The sequence below is a fragment of the Podarcis cretensis genome (assembly GCF_951804945.1).
Source record: "Podarcis cretensis genome assembly, chromosome: 1".
Lineage (NCBI taxonomy): Eukaryota > Metazoa > Chordata > Lepidosauria > Squamata > Lacertidae > Podarcis > Podarcis cretensis.
The window spans coordinates 71,286,970-71,307,508 of record NC_137170.1 but is presented as its reverse complement, the minus strand read 5'-3'; the positions used below and the strand labels follow the sequence as shown (position 1 = coordinate 71,307,508).

General features: G+C 40.6%; 1 protein-coding gene and 1 long non-coding RNA gene across 9 annotated transcripts in view; one reads left to right on the top strand and one right to left on the bottom strand.

Annotated features, from left to right (window-relative positions):
• Positions 1-7,970, top strand: part of LOC307210855 — a 58,892-nt gene extending 50,922 nt beyond the window's left edge. For all 6 annotated transcript variants that reach the window (XR_013836173.1, XR_013836174.1, XR_013836175.1 and 3 more), the window contains 2 exons: positions 1,696-1,811; positions 7,718-7,970. This is a non-coding gene — a long non-coding RNA (uncharacterized lncRNA). The remainder of the gene's footprint in view (positions 1-1,695; positions 1,812-7,717) is intronic.
• The window catches only part of SCUBE2 (signal peptide, CUB domain and EGF like domain containing 2), a 54,046-nt gene continuing 37,516 nt past the window's right edge, over positions 4,010-20,539 (bottom strand). For all 3 annotated transcript variants that reach the window (XM_079966005.1, XM_079966004.1, XM_079966003.1), the window contains 7 exons: positions 16,458-16,628; positions 12,583-12,750; positions 11,449-11,610; positions 10,498-10,695; positions 7,314-7,466; positions 4,917-4,996; positions 4,010-4,309 (listed from right to left, as the gene is read on the bottom strand). In XM_079966005.1, coding sequence (XP_079822131.1) covers positions 4,157-4,309; positions 4,917-4,996; positions 7,314-7,466; positions 10,498-10,695; positions 11,449-11,610; positions 12,583-12,750; positions 16,458-16,628 — 1,085 coding nt within the window. In that variant the 3' untranslated portion in view covers positions 4,010-4,156. The remainder of the gene's footprint in view (positions 4,310-4,916; positions 4,997-7,313; positions 7,467-10,497; positions 10,696-11,448; positions 11,611-12,582; positions 12,751-16,457; positions 16,629-20,539) is intronic.

Sequence of the window (20,539 nt, the reverse complement as noted above, 5' to 3'; positions counted from 1 at the left end):
ACGCACACACACACACACACACACACACTGTTGCACACCACCCCAATCCCCAAACAGTGCGAGATTCCAAGGGTTCCAGGCATTTACCCAGGGTTCAGTTTCCTTGGAATGAGGTACAGCAGAGAGAAGTAGAAAATTGTGTCCCTTAAGGCTGTGTTTTTTAACTTATTTGCAAATAATATTGAGTTAGGAGCAGGCAGTGAGGTGGCCAAGTTTGCAGATGACCTAAATTGTTCAGGATTGTTAAAGTAAAAAAAGATTGCGAAGAGCTCCAAAAGGACCTCTCCAAACTGAGTGAATAGGCAATAAAATGGCAAATGTAATTCGGTGTAAACAAGAATAAAGTGAATGCATGTTGCAGCAAAAAGATCTTAATTTTACATACATGCTCATGGGGTCTGAACTGGTGGTGTCGGACCAGGAGTGAGATCTTGGGGTCATAGTATATAGCTCAATGAAGATGTCAACCCAGTGTGTGGTGGTCATGACAAAGCCAAATTCTATTCTAGGCATCATTAGGAAAGAAAAATAAAAATGTCAATATAATTATAGTTGTTGTTGTTGTTTAGTCGTTTAGTCGTGTCCGACTCTTCGTGACCCCATGGAACAGAGCACGCCAGGCACTCCTGTCTTCCACTGCCTCCCAGAGTTTGGTCAAACTCATGCTGGTAGCTTGTGGGGAAAGATCTTCCTAAGGTGACTTTCACATTAGCCCCTTTACACTAGAATTGCCATCCTTTGTTCTCTCTCTTTTTTTATGGGGCATCCAGATAACACCAGTCAGCCCGTGCATTCCAGTATCTTCTGAGGTTTTTTTGACACAGGTTTTTTGTGGTAAAACACAGTTGCAACAGCAGCCAATCTAACATGAACAGGAAAGGACTATGGAGGCTTTTAGGGGTCATACTTTTAAACCTTTCCTAGACCCTTTTATTTCTTCCTGATTAGTGTAACTAGAATTAATTATCCCTTGAACGGCTGCTGTTAATTGTCCCTATGCCAGTTTCTGTTCTTGTGGGGGGTGGAGGTTTCAATTATTGGCTTCCTTTCCATTTTATATAGTCAAGTACCGGTAGTTCTGTTTGGCTAAATTACCCACACCACAAGGATAGGACATAACGGACAATTAACAGAGGGACCATTAGTAGGCTATTTCCAAAGAATCACCCATCTTTGCTCCTCAGAAAGCAATAAAGCTGGATGAACTTTCAAGGAAGAAAATGGTAGTTAAAATTGCAGAGGCTATTTGATTAAGAGGGAATATATGGGAAGTCAAACCTAGACTAATTGTTTATTTGGAACCTTTTGTTTTCGTTCCACTTCTTGATAATTGTGGAAAAGCAATGCCTTGGCAGCACCATTGGGCTCTAGTATAGAAGCAACCTAAAACTGGAGGTTGTTACTCCAGATAGCCTTGCCCAGCACAGAATGGTCTAATACAATAAATTACAGCTGCTAGCCCCATGCCCAATCCTCCCAAATTGTCTGTGCTTGTACACAAAGCCTTCCATCAGTATTGGCATAATCAAGTACTGCTGCTGTATTCTATTTATTTCAATAGAGTTTGCCCGGGAGAGCCATATGAGCCTCACTGACATGAAAGGAAGTTGTACACAGCAAGTGTTTGGTGAACTGCACTAGGGGTTGCCGGCTAAACTGGGAAAAATATAGGCTAATGTGTTTCTGTACCTTTAGTTGCAGGTTGATCTGCAGGAATCGGCTGCTGGAGCCTTTCATGATGTGGAGATAAATGCCTTCACCTGATAACACCTGCCGATAAAACCACTGCTAAAGGTTTTACCACCACAGGGGTAAGTTCAAAACCTGGCAGCTCTAATTGCAACCCCTATCAACACATCTAGGACAAGGATAGTGTATTCCTTTGTCTTGGATGAAGCTTAACAGTTACCTTCTCACATCAATGAGATCGTAAGCACGGGCCTGTCTATTATTTATTAGGACCATTAGAAATGCTGGATAATTGATGACCTTCACTTCACTTCAGGAGTCCCCTCCATGCCACTTGAGACTAAATGGTCCCACAAGAACCTGCCCAGGTACTGGAAGTTGGTGAAACTGTTGTTCCGTTGAGGACCTTTTCTAAAAAATGAGAGATGTGGCCTATCCAGTTTTTTAACTCTAAAATTTCAGATGTTAAAATTAACTGGAAAATTGAGTATGGACAACTCATTCCGCTCCATGAAACATTCCATGTGGCATTCAAAATTGTGATGATTGCTACAGCAACAGCAGGGAGCCCAGTATCTTATAGAACTAGCATTTTCCAGACTGTAAACTTAGGTCTACCTGTAAGCAAGTTCCTTTGGAAGTAAATAAATGGATAGACAAGGCTGGATGGGTATCCAGGAAACTTTCTATGGAACAGACTCAGCAGGAAAAAAAGAGAACAAATTTTGTTGCTACTTTGAGCTCAGTTTTGTGACTGAATTTTTGAAAGACCCTAGAATCATAGAGTTGGAAGAGACCACAAGGGCCATCGAGTCCAACCCCCTGCCAAGCAGGAAACACCATCAGAGCACTCCTGACATATGGTTGTCAAGCCTCTGCTTAAAGACCTCCAAAGAAGGAGACTCCACCACACTCCTTGGCAGCAAATTCCACTGTCGAACAGCGAACCTGCTGCCTGGGAAAAGTTATTTTTGAATTACTATGAGCTTGCATTTGCCTGCATTACTTGTTTATTAAATGGTTTGTTTTTGCTTTACTTATATGCTGTTGTACTTTTGGATACAGTTATATTGAGGGAAATGTTGCTTGCTTATTCTTATTATTGTGAGCTGCTTTGAGCTCAAGATCATTGTTTGAATAACAGCATGCAAATATTAAATCAAAATCAAATCAAAGGTCAACAGTCAGTCCTGGAATATGATCCTTCCTCCTCACTGGTCTTGGGTGGTAGACCTCTCTTTGCTTATAGACACAGCCCATTCTCCTAATATAAAGCTAAGTGTCTTCTACGTTAGCCCTTTCCATTGGAATTGCAGTGTGTATAAACCCTCATTTTTGTCCCTTTCTCAATTTGATTCCAGTACACATGTTAAAAATGCAGGCTTGTTTGTAGCCAAATTGATAACGCTGAAAATACAGGTCCTATTCATGTATTTACACACGTGCATTGAAAGAGGTAGAGGCTGCTCTGCTCTTGTGTGTCCAGAGTCCTAGTGAGGATGTCTGAAGAAGAATCCCTACTTGAGAGCAGCTGTAGGATTTTCTCTTTGTGTGTGCACACTTGATGTTCAGAGGTCACGTGTGGGGTGGTGGTGGCTAGGGCCAGCAGCACAGCCCCACTTCTAATTCAGTGCTTCAGTGCCCAACCTGTGTATAACACACTAGGAGGGCAAATGTAAGGATTTGCAATCCAGGAAGTAGGTTATATTAGAGCTCCCCCCTATAAACTTTCATCACTCTCAGATTCACAAACATCATAAAGCCAGGTAAAAAGAGATTTCAATTAAATTAATGGCTTTTTGTGTTTATATAGCAAATATCTGGTAGAATTTTTTTTTTATAGACACTTATATTGTCTAGAGGAAAAAGAGCTGACAATAAGTGTATTGTCACAAGAAGAAAGTTCACTGACTCTGCTCCCCTCCAATGTTTGAGTGCTATCCTTTTTAAACTGGTCCTGGGAGACATAATAGTAGAAACTGCTTCGCTGTACTTTTAAATTGATGCAACATGGTGCCCTCTTGTGGGAAATTGAGGGAAGATTTCTACAATTCGAGAAAGCTGCTTAAATCATAGGACCAATATTATTATATATAAAAAGGAACAAACCACTTGCAACCTTCATTCATAACTACTAGTATATCAGGGATAGCCAACATGGTGCCCTCCAGATGTTACAAACTTCCATCAGACCCTGCCTGCATACATGGCCAAAGGTTATTTGATGGTAGGAGTTTTACTCCACAACAGCTGGAGGGCACCATGTTGGCTACCCCTGCAGAGTAGGTAATGTAATGGCAGAAAATAAAACAGATGGCAATGAAATAATTATATTTTTAATAAAAAAAATTTACACACTGTATACAACTGACTGGGCAGCTTCCTGAAAATTTCCCCATCTTAGAGAATACAAAACAAATCTGCTGTACAGTCAGTAACTTTTTAAGTTTTCAAAATATAGTGTTCACTATTTGTAAGGCCTCAAAAATCTGGAGACTTTAGAGCGCAACAATCGAATAAAAGACCTTGGAAACATCTCTCTGGACTCTTGTGCTGTGTACTTGAAGTAGTTCTGTGGGTGTGCCAAGACATCAAACAATGCCTTTATCAGCTTCTTATCCTGAAAGTGCAAGAAAGAACTCAGTTGTCATTTAATATACTGTAGTTTGAGAAAAAATTAGTGCAAGCACAATTCTTGGTCCAGTTTCTATTACATATTAAGGTAAAGGGCCTTCCTATTAGCATTTTCCTGTAATTCAAAGTGCAACAAGGCTTAGGCCATGTTACCCACATATCATTGCTATCATCATTCCTGTGCTTCCAGAAGTTGGAACAGAAGGCATGTATGATTGCTAGGCAATTACTAATGCTCAAGTTCACAAGTTAGAAACATCAGCATTTGCCATCAGCACTACTGTTAGGCAGCAGGCTGAGACAGCAGCTTCAGGTAGCCGATTTACGGCAATATTAATAGGTAGCCTATTATCAACATATCTTGAGTCAACATTGCCTCCACCACTCCCTTCAGACTAGTTTTGGTTCTTGGGGAACAGAGTGATAGCAGCATGTTGCTTCTTGTTTGGGAGATATGCCTGCTGATCCTCCTCCTGTTTAGCTTCCTCTCTGCCACAGTAGATTGTGAAAATAAAGCTTTAATGCTTTGTTTACAAACAGCAGTCACTCATGAATGGATGTTTTCTTTCAGGAGATTAACTGAGCAAGTTTACCTTAAGGATCTCTTGATGATTTTCTGATGCATACAGTCTACCGTCTCTGACTATGTCTTCTATTAGCTCCTGATAATCCTCTGTTGGAGACACACACACACGACTTGCAAAATATTCATTTGAGTTACATCAGCAGCACATACATGTATCTCTAGGCTGAACAGGAGGGATACTTACTACTCCTTTTGGCAGACAGCAGCAAGCGGGGAGGAGGAGGAAGGAGCAGCCCAAAAGAGATCCTTTGGGCTGCTCGTTCCTCCACCGCCACCTCTGCCGCTCGCAAGAGCAGGCATAGGAGCCTGGCTGGGAGAGGCACAACGCAGCGCAGCGCCTCTCCCAGCCATGGCTCTTGTGCCTGCCCTTGCAAGAGGCCAGCGGCAGTGGAGGGACGAGCGGCGAGAAGGGCTCGTCCCTCCACCGCTGCCTGCCTCACTCAAGTATAAGCCGAGGGAAGCTTTTTAACATTTCCCATTCTTTGGCTGAAAATGCTCCCAAACAGAATGTACTCATGCATTTGCATGTACAGTGGTGCCTCGCAAGACGAAATTAATTCGTTCTGCGAGTTTTTTCGTCTAGCGAATTTTTTCGTCTTGCGAAGCACGGCTATTAGTGGCTTAGCGGCTCTTAGCGGCTAGACGTTTTCATCTTGCGAAGCAAGCCCATAAGGAAATTCATCTTGCGAAGCACCTCAAAAACGGAAAACTCTTTCGTCTAGCGAGTTTTCCGTCTTGCGAGGCATTCGTCTTGCGGGGCACCACTGTACCCATCTATAACCAAGACTACAAATTTTAGATTAGCAGATTTAATACCTATTCTAAACAGTCTTCAAGAAAAACTATACTGTTTAGACAAAGAGACAAAGTGTTCCATACCTGCTTACTATTACTTTATATACTTGAATATAAGCCGACCCGAATATAAGCCGAGGCACCAAATTTTACCACAAAAAACTGGGAAAACTTATTGACTTGAGTATAAGCCGGTTCACCACACCACAAACCTTGTGGTTGACGGCAGTGGAGGAAGAAGAACAAGCAGCCCGAAAGAGCTGCTTTTGGGCTGCTCGCTCCTCCTTCTCTGCAGACAGCAGCAAGCGGGGAGGAGGAGGAAGAAGCAGCCCAAAAGAGATCCTTTGGGCTGCTCGTTCCTCCACCGCCACCTCTGCCGCTCGCAAGAGCAGGCATAGGAGCCTGGCTGGGAGAGGCACAACGCAGCGCAGCGCCTCTCCCAGCCACGGCTCTTGTGCCTGCAATTGCAAGAGGCCAGCGGCAGTGGAGGGACGAGCGGCGAGAAGGGCTCGTCCCTCCACCGCTGCCTGCCTCACTCAAGTATAAGCCGAGGGAAGCTTTTTAAGCATTAAAAATATGCTGAAAAAGTTGGCTTATATTTGAGTATATACGGTAATTGGTCCATGGCAGAAATCATAAGCAGCCTTGGAGACATATATAAATGCTGGCTATGTGGCAAACTTCAAATACAGCTTTGCTAAATAAATCTACTCTTTATGTTAAAATCTGCCTACAACACTCCTGCTTTTTTCCCTTTCACTTTTTTGTATAATAAGCAAATAGCATTTACTATTTTGGTATAAAATGTATTAGCCTGTTTTCACTGGTGTGTTTTCAGGATGGAAATCAGGTTTTTAAAATGTGGAACAAATCCTGTTTCCAGCTAAGGAGGGTGGTTAAGTTGCCACTGACTGGCAGCAAAGCCAAAGGATTTAGGCCTTTAAGTGCTGCACTTGCAGGCCTTTGGAATCCATCATGCCATAAGCACATCAGATTGTTACCCCAGGGTAGCTTGGGATAATTGTGTCAAAGAGATCGGACGTACAAGGAAGATGAAACTTCCAATTTTCTCTGTGTCTGCCTGAAACACTGATTAGTCCCAGATTCAACTTCAAAGTAGAAACTGTGAAGCCATTTGTACCATTATGAAAAAAGACACTTCTTGGGATACAGCAATAAACCAGTTACAGCTTTGCTAAATCAAAAAATAAAACCTACATTGCAGCAAAGCAACTTGGAGGTGTTCAGAACCTAACTTGTCTCAAATACACAAATATACAATTTTGTGTAAAAATGTGAACTGGCACATAAAAGACAAAATCTGATACAATTTGAGAGTTATACCCCCAACAGACATCTGTCCCCCACCCCTTACCATCTCCAAAATATTTTCACATTTAATCTCATAAGGGACATGGATAATACCCATGTTATTTTGTGTGGAAGCCTGTCCTTACCTGACACATAAAATTTCACTTATATAAAATATTCTACCTATATAAAATGTTGATATCCCCTACTCCCAGACTTTGAGATGGAAAGTAAAAACACAAATTTACACATTGAAACACCCACACTTTAGTCCCAGCAGTTTTTAAGGTTTCCTTACCATCGTATGTTACATAAGGGACCTGGAATCCTTTGGCACTATTTCCTTCATTGGACTTGAACTGGACCCAGAGCTTCTTAGACCTGGAAGTGAAAGCTATAGGGCGTTCGTAGGTTTGACAGGTTTCGTATGTGGTCACAGAATTGGAGGAAGCTTCAAAACAAAATGGACAAAAGGAAGGTATCAAGCACCTGTTACCTTAGGATTTTTCTTTTGAACAACAAAATACTTTTCTTTTATTCTCTTCTCACCAACCCACCCAACTATCTACCGTCACCCCAACATTAATTGCCCTGAAGTTTTCTTTCTGCTTCTCCATTGCTAGGATCCATCCTAGTAAAGGGCAGATTGTTTACTTGATGGCTACATGTCATACCCTAATATGTCCCTCCCATTACTTCCAGATGGTTTAAAAGCATTGTGGGACAATGTTTCCAGGGAACTGCCACCTCCAGCCCAGGAACAACACCCCCACTGCATGCTGCAACAGAAAAAGCTATTGAGTGGGATATCTCAATGAAGAAAGATGGACCACGCCTCAACACTGGAGCACTGAGCAGCTTTCTAATTCTACTGAGGTCCTATCACAAGTCTATGGTTTTGCTGACAATCTGACAATAAATACAAATAAAAAATAAAACGTACATTTCAAACACATTACTTCTCTAAATTTGATGTGATTTTTTTTTAGTATTTTCACTTCTTGTATGTTTTAGTACTGTGATTTTTGCTTGATTTTATCGTTTTATGCTTTATTTATCCTACCCCACAACCACAGATCCATAGTTCACAACATAAAAATACAAGATAAAAAACACAAAATACATAATAATAATCTGCTTTGAGGGGTTTTTTAAAAAAACAAGCGGCATATAATTTTTTTGAAATAATAATAATAAACTAGCTCATTGCACAAGGAAAAGAGAACGCTAAATCCTTTTTTGTTCAGTAGCAAAACCGATCCCAAGCGCATGCTTAATGCCCTGCTTTGTGGGTTGCATAGAAGCTAAGAAACTGAACAAATCTTCTAGATGGAATATTGACTCTGCTTTGAATGTGCTATGTGGCTTTTCCCAAGCTATTTTCTCTCAACCCAGTTCTCACCCATTCTACAATACAAGAGGAATAATAATAATTTTCAGTATGGAGGAAATAATAAAAATGCAGGGTTTTTGTAAAGATTGCAACTAAATAATGCATGTGAACACCTTGGGCAACTGAAAGCAAAATATAAGTGTTTATTATTAAAGGTAGTATTAGAAGAAACAGTATAGAAAAGCTGGTATAATAGAATTCAGGTTTGCAATCAATATTCCTGTTTCAATGCACCAAAAGAGAACCTTTGGCTCTGTTGAGGTCATTGGCAAAGCACACATCAAGATTACACTCCAAAGATACAATTTGGCTCCATAAATATGCTATTTTTAGCTTTTAAAGATCTATTGCCTAGGAGCTGTGCCAAGCCATCAGCACAAGAAAATGAAGTGTTGCATCAACAAGAACAGGCCCAGCATGTAGCAAGCCATGACTGAAGCAGTAAAAATATATTATTTCCAAACTCACTTAATTCAGCAGGAGTAAAATGTTCTACGCCTCCCTAAATGCTTAGATTACTAGCTGAGTACAGTACATTCAGAAAAGCTGCTCTTGGATGTGTATATGAAACTTAGTTAATGCCAAAAACAATGGCATTGTTTTTAGTAAGTTATACTAAGGTTGTGCATTCCTGTTGCAGGTGTCTGAAGCTGTGCACACATGACATTAGCCACAATCCATCTCTCCTGTAGTTTCTTGAGAAATACTGTTTAATGCATTTCTCCTCAAACCAGCTTCCATTCAGTTTGAAAACAGAAGCTACTTTCACTCTGCAGTTTAGCTGAGGTGTGAAAATTTGAAACAACTGTTGCACAAGCTCAGATCACAGCTTCATGAATAGGAGTTGGGGAGTTGCATGCATAAGGAAACCAAACAGGTAATGCCCCCTCTGGTGTGTATAGCAATGTACAAATGCAGCATAAAATGCTGGGGGGGGGGGGGGAGCTAAGGTGTACATAGCCAAAGTATCCCCACTGAATGGAAAGGCATGATATCAGTGCTGTAAGGCCACTACATTTCAGGATCTCCTGAGCTCAACAAAACTAGTGGCAGCAAGAAGCTGGTGGATTGAAAGCTGCTACGAGCATGGAGAGCCATTAGATTTGCAAAGGCTGAATAGTGGGAAATTGCTGCCAAACACAAATATGCATGAGTGCTTAAGGGGTTACTACAATAGAGCTGGATTCCTAGACTCAGCTAGGTCATGCCCCTTCTCCAAAGAGGGAGGAAGTGAAGCCTTCTTTTCCTGTTCCCTTTCTTTCCACAGCTTGTAACAGAATGTTTTTATCCAAGAATATTCTGCCTGTGTTCTCCTTGCTGCTGCTTGGATAAATGCATGAACCTGACCTTTTGTAAGAAAAGCATTTAAAACTTACTTAACAGTGTATATATAGTCTGTTCAATGCTAAGAGTGGTAGAAAGAGGGAACCACTTCAGAAAGCGAACTAAACTGGATTTGCAAAAAGTTTAACAGCCTACATTCCTATCACTTCACTGTGCTGCTTGACTTGGTGAGTTTAAACTCTGCTACTTGGAACTCCTGCTGGAGACTGAATTTAGCCTTGCATTTTGAATTCAGGCGCCCCGATTCTTTCATTATTCACCCCACACGTGTAGGTCACAGGGATTCTTATTTCTCTTCCCACATGAACTATTCTACAAAAGCAGTCATTTTCAATGGTTGACTCTGCTTGCTGCTGCCAAAAGCTTAGTGGTCTTGTGACTGCAGCCATCAGCAGATCATTTGCTCTCTGGCTCCACTCAACCAGCTGGCAGATGTACACCCCAGGAAAGGCAAGCATGTTTGTGTAAAAAAGTAAGATGAATTCCCTACCTCCTTCACCCACCACAAATCACTATAGTTCCCCACTAAATCTAAAATATGTCTGATCGGTGGTGTGTGTGTGTGTGTGTGTGTGTGTGTGTGTGTGTGTGTGTGTGTTTCACCCATGATGGGTGGAATTTATTGTTACGAAGGCTGTTAGAGCTAGATTTTCACGGGACTTGCTTTGGCACAGACAAAATGTAGCAAAGATCCATCAGGAGAAATACATTCATATACCTGACACGGAAACCTAGTTTAACTTACAGCTTTTTCTCATCACCAGGTAGTCTCCACATTCATCTTCTATTGGCAAAAATATTTCCGGAACCACAATCAGGATGCGGCGTTTAGGAGGAGGATTTATACTCCAAGTACATTCTGTGTTTGCAGGATAATTTCCAGGATAGTTTGGGGATTCAATGTATCCAGTATACTCTCCAAGCTCACCACCACAGTGCCTGTCTGGAAAAAAGGAAATATGTTACCCATGGTCAGGGAAGAGGGGAGAGCAATATTCACACCTGTGTAATGCCACCAGCAGCAATCACAACTGATACAATTACTTTGGCTACTATTTAGGAATCATGCATATATTTTATTCCTTAGACCATTTTTATTAAGTAGCTGCTTCAAGGTGACTAAAAACAAAGGAGCAAAATCCATATACAGTACAGCTTTGTCTGTGGAAATAAATGGCAGAAAAAGCAGGAAATTGGTATTATCTGGGAGGCATTTACAGCTGCCTTTTCCAACCTAGTGTCCTTTCAGATTTTTGGACTACAACTCCTATCAGCCCCAGCCAGCATGGCCAATGGTCACGGACAATAGGAGCTGTAGTTCAAAACATCTGGAGGGCATCCGTTTGGGAAAGGCTGGTTTAGTGTTTAGAGAAAGCCTGGCCTGGAAGAATTGCCTTAGGCTTAGGGTCTAGAACTTGGCACAACTGAAGCAGAAGCTGTTGGAGAGGACACCAACAGCTCCTTCCCATGTCCACTGATAAGGGCTACTTGGAGACTGACACCAAAGAAAGCAATGAAGTCAGGTTAGGAAAGCCTACATCCCAAAGCAGGATATGGCTAACAAGGGGTGATTGCTGTTGGGTGGGGGTATGGCTTCTGCTCACTTAAGGAAAGACCAATAGCATCTATCCCCACTGCAGTTGGTACTAGGTCCTTTCATTTTGGACTGACTACAACATAGATTATCAATATTTACCTTTGCAATGAGTTACATTTGTTGATCCATCATAATCAGTGGTTGTGTTTCCAGGGCATGAAATGCAGTAATTCTGTCCAAACTCAGGCTGATATGTTCCAACAGAGCAGCGGATACAACGATGTGTTGTAGTGTTGTAGAAATGACCAGGTGAGCACTGCACTGTAGAAGAAGGTGAAAAAGCAACATGCTACAATAACTTTGGTAAGCTGTGACATGATTAACTGCAGCCATTCCACTGAATGACAGTTCATCCAATTTTCTGCCCAGAAAAATTGTGTACATCCAACATGCACACTGCCACAGATGAATAATGTATATGTTAATTTCACTTGGGTGTTCACACTGTGGGCATCCATCACTTAGCAGGAAGTTTGTGCATGTGGAATCTGGCAAAATAAATATGTATTCACCACACAAGAAGGTATATGCGTGGTGTATGTATGCAATTCCTTTAAGAAAATTAAGTCCATAGAGGTAGGGCAGGGTTGGAGAACCTATGGCCTTGACTACAACTCCCCAAATTCCTTCCTATTGTTCATGCTGGCTAGGGGTGCTGGGAGTTGGAGTCCCAACAACATCTGGACAGCTTCAGGTTTCCCACTTTTGATATAGTAAAAAGTCCTGAGGATTAGTCTATCCTGCTTGAATATGTTCTTTCCAATTAGTCTCTGCCCAACAATCACTTTGGGCCATGTGTATGAATGGAAAAGGGAGGACTTGCCTCCAGCATGATTTAAGTGATTTCCAGCTGCTCAACCCCACTCCCTTGCCTCAGAGCTCATCAGTGGCTCTGCTGCTTATCAAAGTGAGGCCTAAAGGTGATACCAAGGTCTACGGCAGGAAATGTCACCTGCTTTGCACAGTGGCAGCATCGTAGCCAATGAAGTTATCTAAGGCACGGCTATTGCCACCATGGCGACACCATGTTATTCCTGACACTGGATGTGAATGTGAGTTTTATTGTGAGAATGAGCACTTCTTCTGGCTATTAAACAGAATCAGTATTCTAAGTAAATGAATAGACTAGATCTCCAACTTTCATATTTGCAGTTGAAAGGAATGCTTTCACCCTTAAAAGGTAGAAATGAAAAGTGTGGTTGCCTATGTTCCTCGTGCATCCGTGGTTCTTACCTTTAGTCTCACAATTCTGAAACACTGTTGCACCGTTAAGTTTTGTCATCAAACCTCCACCACAGGTAAAACAAGATGTTCGACCTGGCTCAGGCTGATATGTCCCCAAAGGACATGCAAGACAAGGCTTAAATCCATCAACTGAGTATTCACCTGGTGAGCACTGTCCTGTGGGAGAGGGGAGAGAATATACATTACTGTAAGCCAGAGGTTTTCAACGTTTTTGAGTCCACGGCTCCCTTGACCAACTGCATTCTTTCTGTGGTACCCTGTGGGGCTCAGGAGCCCAGTTATGTCACCTCTTGCCTGCAGAGCTGGCAGCTTCTCACCCTCAGCCTCCTCTCCTTGGGAATCCTCTGGGCAGCTGCACCTGCACCCTCAGTCTCAGAGCTGCCCCCCCAAGAGAGGTGCCTTCTCCTACTGCCCCACAGGGGCCTGGGAAGCACCCCCTGGTCAGCCCCAGAGGCACCATTCACCTAGGGAGCTTGTAGCCAGGGCCACTGCAGCAAACAGCTGTGCAAACCTTTGGGATGCAGAAATGCAAGAGGGCATCAGAGGAGGGATGGAAGGAAAGAGGGACAGAAGCCAGTGTTAGTCGCAGCACCCCTGACCATTCAAGGCACCCCAGGGTGCCACAGCACATTGGATGAAAACCACTGCTATAAGCCATGGATTTTTTTTGGCAAGCCTATAATATACTGGAGCCTCAGTTGGTGGAAAGTCCTATTGCAAGATAGAAAATGATAGTTATTAAAAATCTGAACTAAATGCAGTTCAAAATAAAAATAGGAACTTGCAGCTAAATAGGTGTCATAATCTGGCCACTGACATGCATCCAATTCTGAGAGTTACCTAATCCTGGAACTAGAAATCAGAAGTTGCCATTCTATTACATTGTAGATACATAGCTAATTCTTGTATTTCTTTTTAGAAAGTACTAATAATGTATAATGTATAATGTATTTATGATGTTCCATTAAGGCAAAATCCAAATCCAACCACTTAACTGACTACGTTGTGAATTTATCCTTCCAGAAATGGAAAGTCCAAATGCAAAGAGAAAATGCAGGGTTTTCATGATAGTTGAAAAGCCTCCTTTTAGAGTCTGTAAAGCACACTTCTGAACTACACTGGCATTACTAATCAAAGTATTAGAAATGCATTCACTTTATCATGGGTACAGCACCCACATACAGAGGAATTCTGTCAGGCAAAATGGGGCCCAGTGCCCCCACTCTCCTCCCCACCTGCACCCAGGCACCACAACAGACTACTCTATGAGGAATAGGACCTCTTCGTGTACCTTTCATATCCCCATGCAACATACCTTTCAGACACAGTCATGGAATGCCTAATAAGCCATGTAGAAAAAATTAGGTCCAGGCCCTATCACTGAGCCTTTAGTATCTCCTCCATTCCTAAACTGCTTTGGTACTGATATACTATACAGACAGAGCTAACCTACTGGAACTGATTATATACACATATCCATCCTCGGCAGCTTCTTTATGTAAATCTCCAAGCAGTATGTCTTCCAAACTTGCAGCAAGCTGATTGCCATGGCAGGCCAAATGATTAGAACTGTTCTGCAAGACATGGGATTACTGCTGCAGCTGTTTGGCTAAGCTGTGAAGTTCTGTCCTTTTAAAGAGCTGGTAAAACTAAAGCTGTTAGCTTTGGTTTATAGCTCTGATAAATCACTTCAATGAATGGTTGTTTTTGTTAGGGGGGGGGGGTTAAATTGGCCCTGGCATCATTTCAAGTTATTTAAGTTTGCAGCAAATAAGGCATTAACTGGTCATGATCAGGGATGAGGAATTTTGTTTACAGCTAATGAACTGAGTTTAATAGGGAGTGCCGCCTTGGCTTCTGAATAAAGAAGCATGGAGCTGTATGTGCTTAATGCACCAAGGAAGAAAGAAAATTGCATGCTTAAATACTGACCCGTAGGTCATGACATCAAAAACCCAATTTTTTTCCTCCAACACTTTTGAGGTTGTAAAAATAGCCAATGCATGTTACAGAGCTGTTAAAATGTGAACTATCTAATGGATATGGATTTCTTCTTTTGTTCTGTGATGAGAGTTTTAAGACGTGCCACCTCAGCTACCAATATCCATTTGCTCTATCAATAAAGAGGCAAACTATATTATACTAAAACAACATATTGTAGAAAATTTCTGGAGACTACTATACAGTGGTAACTCAGGTTAAGAACTTAATTCGCTCTGGAGGTCTGTTCTTAACTTGAAACTGTTTTTAACCAGAAGCACCACTTTAGCTAATGGGGCCTCCCGCTGCTGCTGCGCCGCCACCCCGCGATTGCTGTTCTCATCCTGAAGCAAAGTTCTTAACCCAAGGTACTATTTCTGGGTTAGCAGAGTCTGTAACCTGAAGCGTATGTAACCTGAAGTGTATGTAACCTGAGGTACCACTGTACTTTAGAGTAGAGAACTTCATGACTGACTGCATCTCCTTGCCATAAGCTCCCAGGATCACAGAAATTTAGAATGCCACAGAGAAACATTTTAAACAAGCCTTCCTTTTTCTTATTAATAATAATTGGTGAATGACCTTTTTATTCATAATATATTAAGCATATATAAGCACAAGAAAAATATATAAATAAAAATTTATCACTACTGTAGCTCTTCAAATATTTATGCTAAACATGTTTCCCAACAGAAGGAAGTGCCTTCTCAAAACCAAATTCATGTCTGTGATCCTTCTATATAAAAGGATGCAGTTTTATTTATACAAAGGAATTCTGAGCTCCCTTAATATAATAGAGCTTGCTCATTTCCCCGAAGTGCAACATTCCAGATTCTTATTAACCAACTTTTGACATCAGACACGGTTTGATCTTTTCCAGAGTCTGGGCATGCATACATACTGGCAGCCACAATTAAATTCTGAATATATTTTTTCTTCCTGACTGCTCCCTGGATATTTCCTAAAAGCAGAACTTCAGGGGAATTTGGTAATGCAAATCTTGCCATTGTACAAATAATGTAAGAAAATCAGTAATTATCTTAGGAGAGCCGAGAGCTCTTACAGGATCCCCTTTCCTCTATTATATTTTATATTCCTCTACATTTTTTAAAATCAAACTGACTCATATGTGTTAAGGTATGACAAAGAATCATAGATGTGGGAGGAAACCAAAAGGTAATCTCTGCCAATGCAGGAAATCTGCTACTATAGCATCCTTGGTTAGCTACACTTTAAAAGAATGTTGACATAAATTTATAAACTGTATAGGAGAATATTTTATCATTGCCCACAGTTCTACATGTCTGGCAAAAAAAAGAGAGAAAAAGTGAAAGGTCTTATTCGTCTTAGTAAACTACATTTTCCAGATACAGAATGTTGCACAGATTATAGTGTCTGAAGTATCGTAAAATAGTTGACAAATTTAGATTAATGGAAAATATGCTATGGCCAGCACGGATCATCTTCCTTCCGCCTAAGACTGTTCCTTGGTTTTCCTTTATTTCCACTTTCCCCCAAACTGGTGCAAGAATCTGATACCGAACTGATCAAAGAAGCACATGGCAAGGATGTACTGGAAGCTGGCAACTTTACCTCTCTTCAGGCTGCATTCTATAGAAATTCCATGTTATCTCCAGATGCATCAGTGCAGACAACACTGGGAAGGTGAGAACAGTAATGAAATGTATCTACACCTCCACACCCATATCCATATTGATCGCTGTCTACTCCAAACCTGCACACACATGCAGTGCAGACACTGTCCAGACCAATGTAAACATGGCATGTGAGAAAAGAAGGCTGAACTAATGGGTGCTTTCAAATCATAACCAAGGAGGAAGAAGCAATAGTGTTCATGACTCTGTAAGGTGCAATATCCTCACCTCCACATTCAGATATACTGTGAGCTCCAGCTGTTTTTTGGTTTCCGGGATTCTGTGGGTTTGGGCAAGGTTCACAAGTTATTTGGCCTTCGTTGTCTTGGTAAGTTCCATTCGGACATAGAATGCAGCTTTCTTGCTCCCCATCGTAATATGTTCCAACACTGCAGCTAGCTGAGAAGAGAAGAGAAAACTGTCAGCAACAATGAATCCGTGATCATCTTCTATGGGATGGGTGGAAATGGGGATACCAGGAGGCAGAGAATTGAGTCCAATTATTTTTTACTTTGGGATTTTTTTTCATGCTGTGTGCCTCATGGTCATATTTAGGGTCAGGAAGTAAATTTTCTGTCTGGTCACATACAGGGGAAGGCTTCTGCTTTCCCTATGGATATAAAAATTGACCCTCAAGTAAAGGCTTGATCATCTGTTCTATTTCAAGAAGACTGCTCTCGGGTTTTTAAAAACCATCTACAGAAACCCAAATGGACTGTCCTACTTTGTGAGGGGTTGGCTTACATGGACTTTAAGTCTTTTTGCTCTCTGATGGTGGCAGAACCATAGGTTAGTGAAAATGTTTCAAGTTAAATAACTGGTAACAGGACTGATTGATAAAGTCCTCTTCTCTGGGATAATTATAGCATGGAATACTTTGCTAACTAGACTACTGAAGTATAAGGTAACTTCCTGTTTAATTTCACTTCAGTGAAAGGAAGTAGAGTGATCCTCTCCCACCAAAATCAGTGGGATTTCAAAGTTCTTTGACTATCCACAGCTACTGTCTGGGCTTTTGCATATTTAATAGTTTGTTTGTTTTTTATAAATAATTTTTATTAACAATTTTGTTTAAAATTACAGTGCCAATAAACAATACAATATAACATCTCTTGACATGGTTCTCTTCACTTCTTTAGACTCCCTCACATCTCCCGCTCCTGCGTTCCTGTTGTAAAATTTTTCCAGCAAATTTATCCCCTTATTTCTATTCTTGTTATCTAATTTTCCAAAGTTATATCTCTGATTTTTAACTATCCTTTGTTCAAATCATGGAAAATTTAAATATAACCTAGAACTTCCAAAAAATTTTATCCTTTCTTAAATTTAGCTTATCTTCATAATTCACTTCATCTAGCTTAATGGTGCCCAGTTATTTATACTCTCGCGTCCTTCTTAACATTCATACAATTTACAATATTTTTGTAGATACATCTTGAATTTCTTCCAATCTTCTTCCGCCGTCTCTTCTGCCAGTCATCTCAGCCAGTTCCATATAGTCTATCAGTTGCATCTGCCATTCTTCCAGTGTGGGTAGGTCTTGAGTTTTCCAATGCCTGGCAACAAGTATCCTTGCTGCTGTCGTTGCGTACATAAAAAATGTTCGGTCCTTCTTTAACACGTTCTGGCCGACAATACCCAAAAGGAAGGCCTCTGATTTCTTAGGGAAGGTATACTTAAATACCTTTTTCAGCTCATTATATATCATTTCCCAGAAAGCCTTCACTCTAGGGCAAGTCCACCAGAGGTGAAAGAATGTTCCTTCATTTTCTTTACATTTCCAACATTTGTTATCAGACAAGTGGTATATTTTTGCAAGTTTGACTGTGGTCATATACCATCTATAGATCATTTTCATAACATTTTCTTTCAAAGCAGTACATGCAGTAAACTTCAGCCCAGTAGTCCACAACCTCTCCCAGTCCTCAAACATAATATTATATCCAATTTCTTGTGCCCACTTTATCATAGCCGATTTAACCATTTCATCTTGTGTATTCCACTTCAACAGCAAGTTATACATTTTTGAAAGTACCTTAGTCTTAGGCTCCAACAGTTCCGTTTCTAACTTCGATTTTTCCACCTGGAATCCTAGCTTTTTGTCAAGTTAAAAAACTTCTTTAATCTGAGCGTAGTGTAGCCAATCTCGCACTTTGTCTTTCATTTTCTCCTGACTCTGCAATTTCCAATTATCTCCATCTTTTTCTAATATTTCCCAATACTTCGGCCAATTGGCCTCCATATTGAGTCTTTTCCGGGCCTTAGCTTCCAATGGTGAAAGCCACCTTGGAGTTTTGTTTTCCAATAAGTCTTTGTATTTTGTCCAGACATTAAACACTGCTTTTCTGACAATATGGTTCTTGAAAGTCTTGTTAATCTTAACCTTGTCATACCATAAATATGCATGCCAACCAAAAGCATTATTAAAACCTTCCAAATCTAATACATCAGTGTCTTCAAGAAGCAGCTAATCTTTTAGCCAGCAGAAAGCTGCGGCTTCATAGTACAACCTTAAGTCTGGCAGGGCGAAGCCCCCTCTTTCTTTCGCATCAGTTAATATCTTAAACTTAATTCTGGGCTTTTTGCCCTGCCAGACAAATTTAGAAATATCTCTCTGCCACTTCCGAAAGCACTCTGTTTTGTCCACAATTTACAAAGTTTGGAACAAGAACAGCATTTTTGGCAATACATTCGTCTTTATAGCAGCGATGCAGCCTAACAAGGAAAGTTTCAATCTTGTCCAACTTTCTAGGTCTCTCTTAATTTCTAACCAACATTTCTCATAATTGTCCTTAAATAAACTCAGATTTTTTGCTGTTATATTTACCCCTAGGTATTTTACTTTTTTAACCACATTTAACTCTGTCTCTTTCTGAAACCTTTCTGACTCTATAACTGTCAATTTTTTTTCTAATACCTTAGTTTTTTGCTTATTTAATTTAAATCCCGCCACCCGGCCAAATTCTTGAATCAATTGTAATACTCTTTTCGTACTAGATTCTGGCTCCTGTAATGTCAAGACCAAATCATCTGCAAAAGCTTTAAGTTTGTACTGTTTCTCTCCGACCCATATTCCTTCAACCAACCGGTCTCCTCTAATCATATTCAAGAGCACCTCCAGGACAGAAATAAATAACAAAGGGGAGATAGGGCAGCCTTGACGTGTTCCTTTTTCAATTTTAAATTCTTCTGTCACCACATTGTTAACTATCAGTTTAGCCTTCTGTTCTGAGTAGATTGCATCTATCCCATTTTCAAATCCCCGTCCCACTCCCATCCCTTCCAAATTTTTCTTCATGAATTTCCAAGAAATATTGTCAAAGGCCTTCTCCGCATCTATGAAAATTAACACAGCTTTTGTATTAATATTTGTTTGCAAAAGTTCCAAAATGTCAATAATGTTCCTTGTATTAGCAAACAAATGTCTGCCTGGGAGAAAGCCTGCCTGGTCTTTGTAAATTACTTCATTTAGGACTTTTTAAAATCTGCTTGCTAAAATGTCTGCAAAAATTTTGTAATCCACATTTAGAAGGGAAATGGGACGGTAGTTCTTAAGTTGTGTCTTTTCAGTTTCTGACTTAGGTATCAATGTGATGAAAGCCTCTTTTTCCACGATTCCGGCGCCTTCTTCCCTTCCAAAATTTCATTGCCTACCTCCATCAGCGGTTGTATCAGATAGTCTTTCAATGTCTTATAGTACTTGGAGGTAAGCCCATCAGGCCCTGGAGATTTGCCCAATTGCATATTCTGAATGGCTTGTTCAATCTCTTGTCGTGTTATTTTACAATTCAGGATTGATCTGTTGTCTTGTGACAGTTTTGGTAGTCCATTCTTTGTCAAAAATTGTTCTATCTCAACCTCATCTTGCGGCCCTTGAGTGTACAATTGTTTGAAGTATCTCTGGAAACACTTTCTAATGTCCAAAGGGTTCTGTATGTTTCTTCCTTCAATCTCTAAATTTGTAACTGTATTCATTTTTTGTCTCTTCTTCAACTGCCATGCTAGCAGTTTCCCACATTTATTCGCCGATTCAAATGTTCTCTGTTTCATTAGTTTAACTTTCCACTCTACTTCCTGGTTTATCAATTTGGAATATTGCGCTTGGTAGAGTTTAATTTCTCTCAGAATCGGCTGTGACTTCAGTTTTGTCCTTAATTTCTTCTCACATTCTTTAATTTTCTCCAAAATTCTATCTTTTTTCTCATTTTGTGCACTTTTCTTTACCACATTCTGTTGTATCAAGAACCCCCTCATCACGGCCTTACTTGCATCCCAGATAATTCTTTTTTCCACCGTAGTGTTCAAATTTA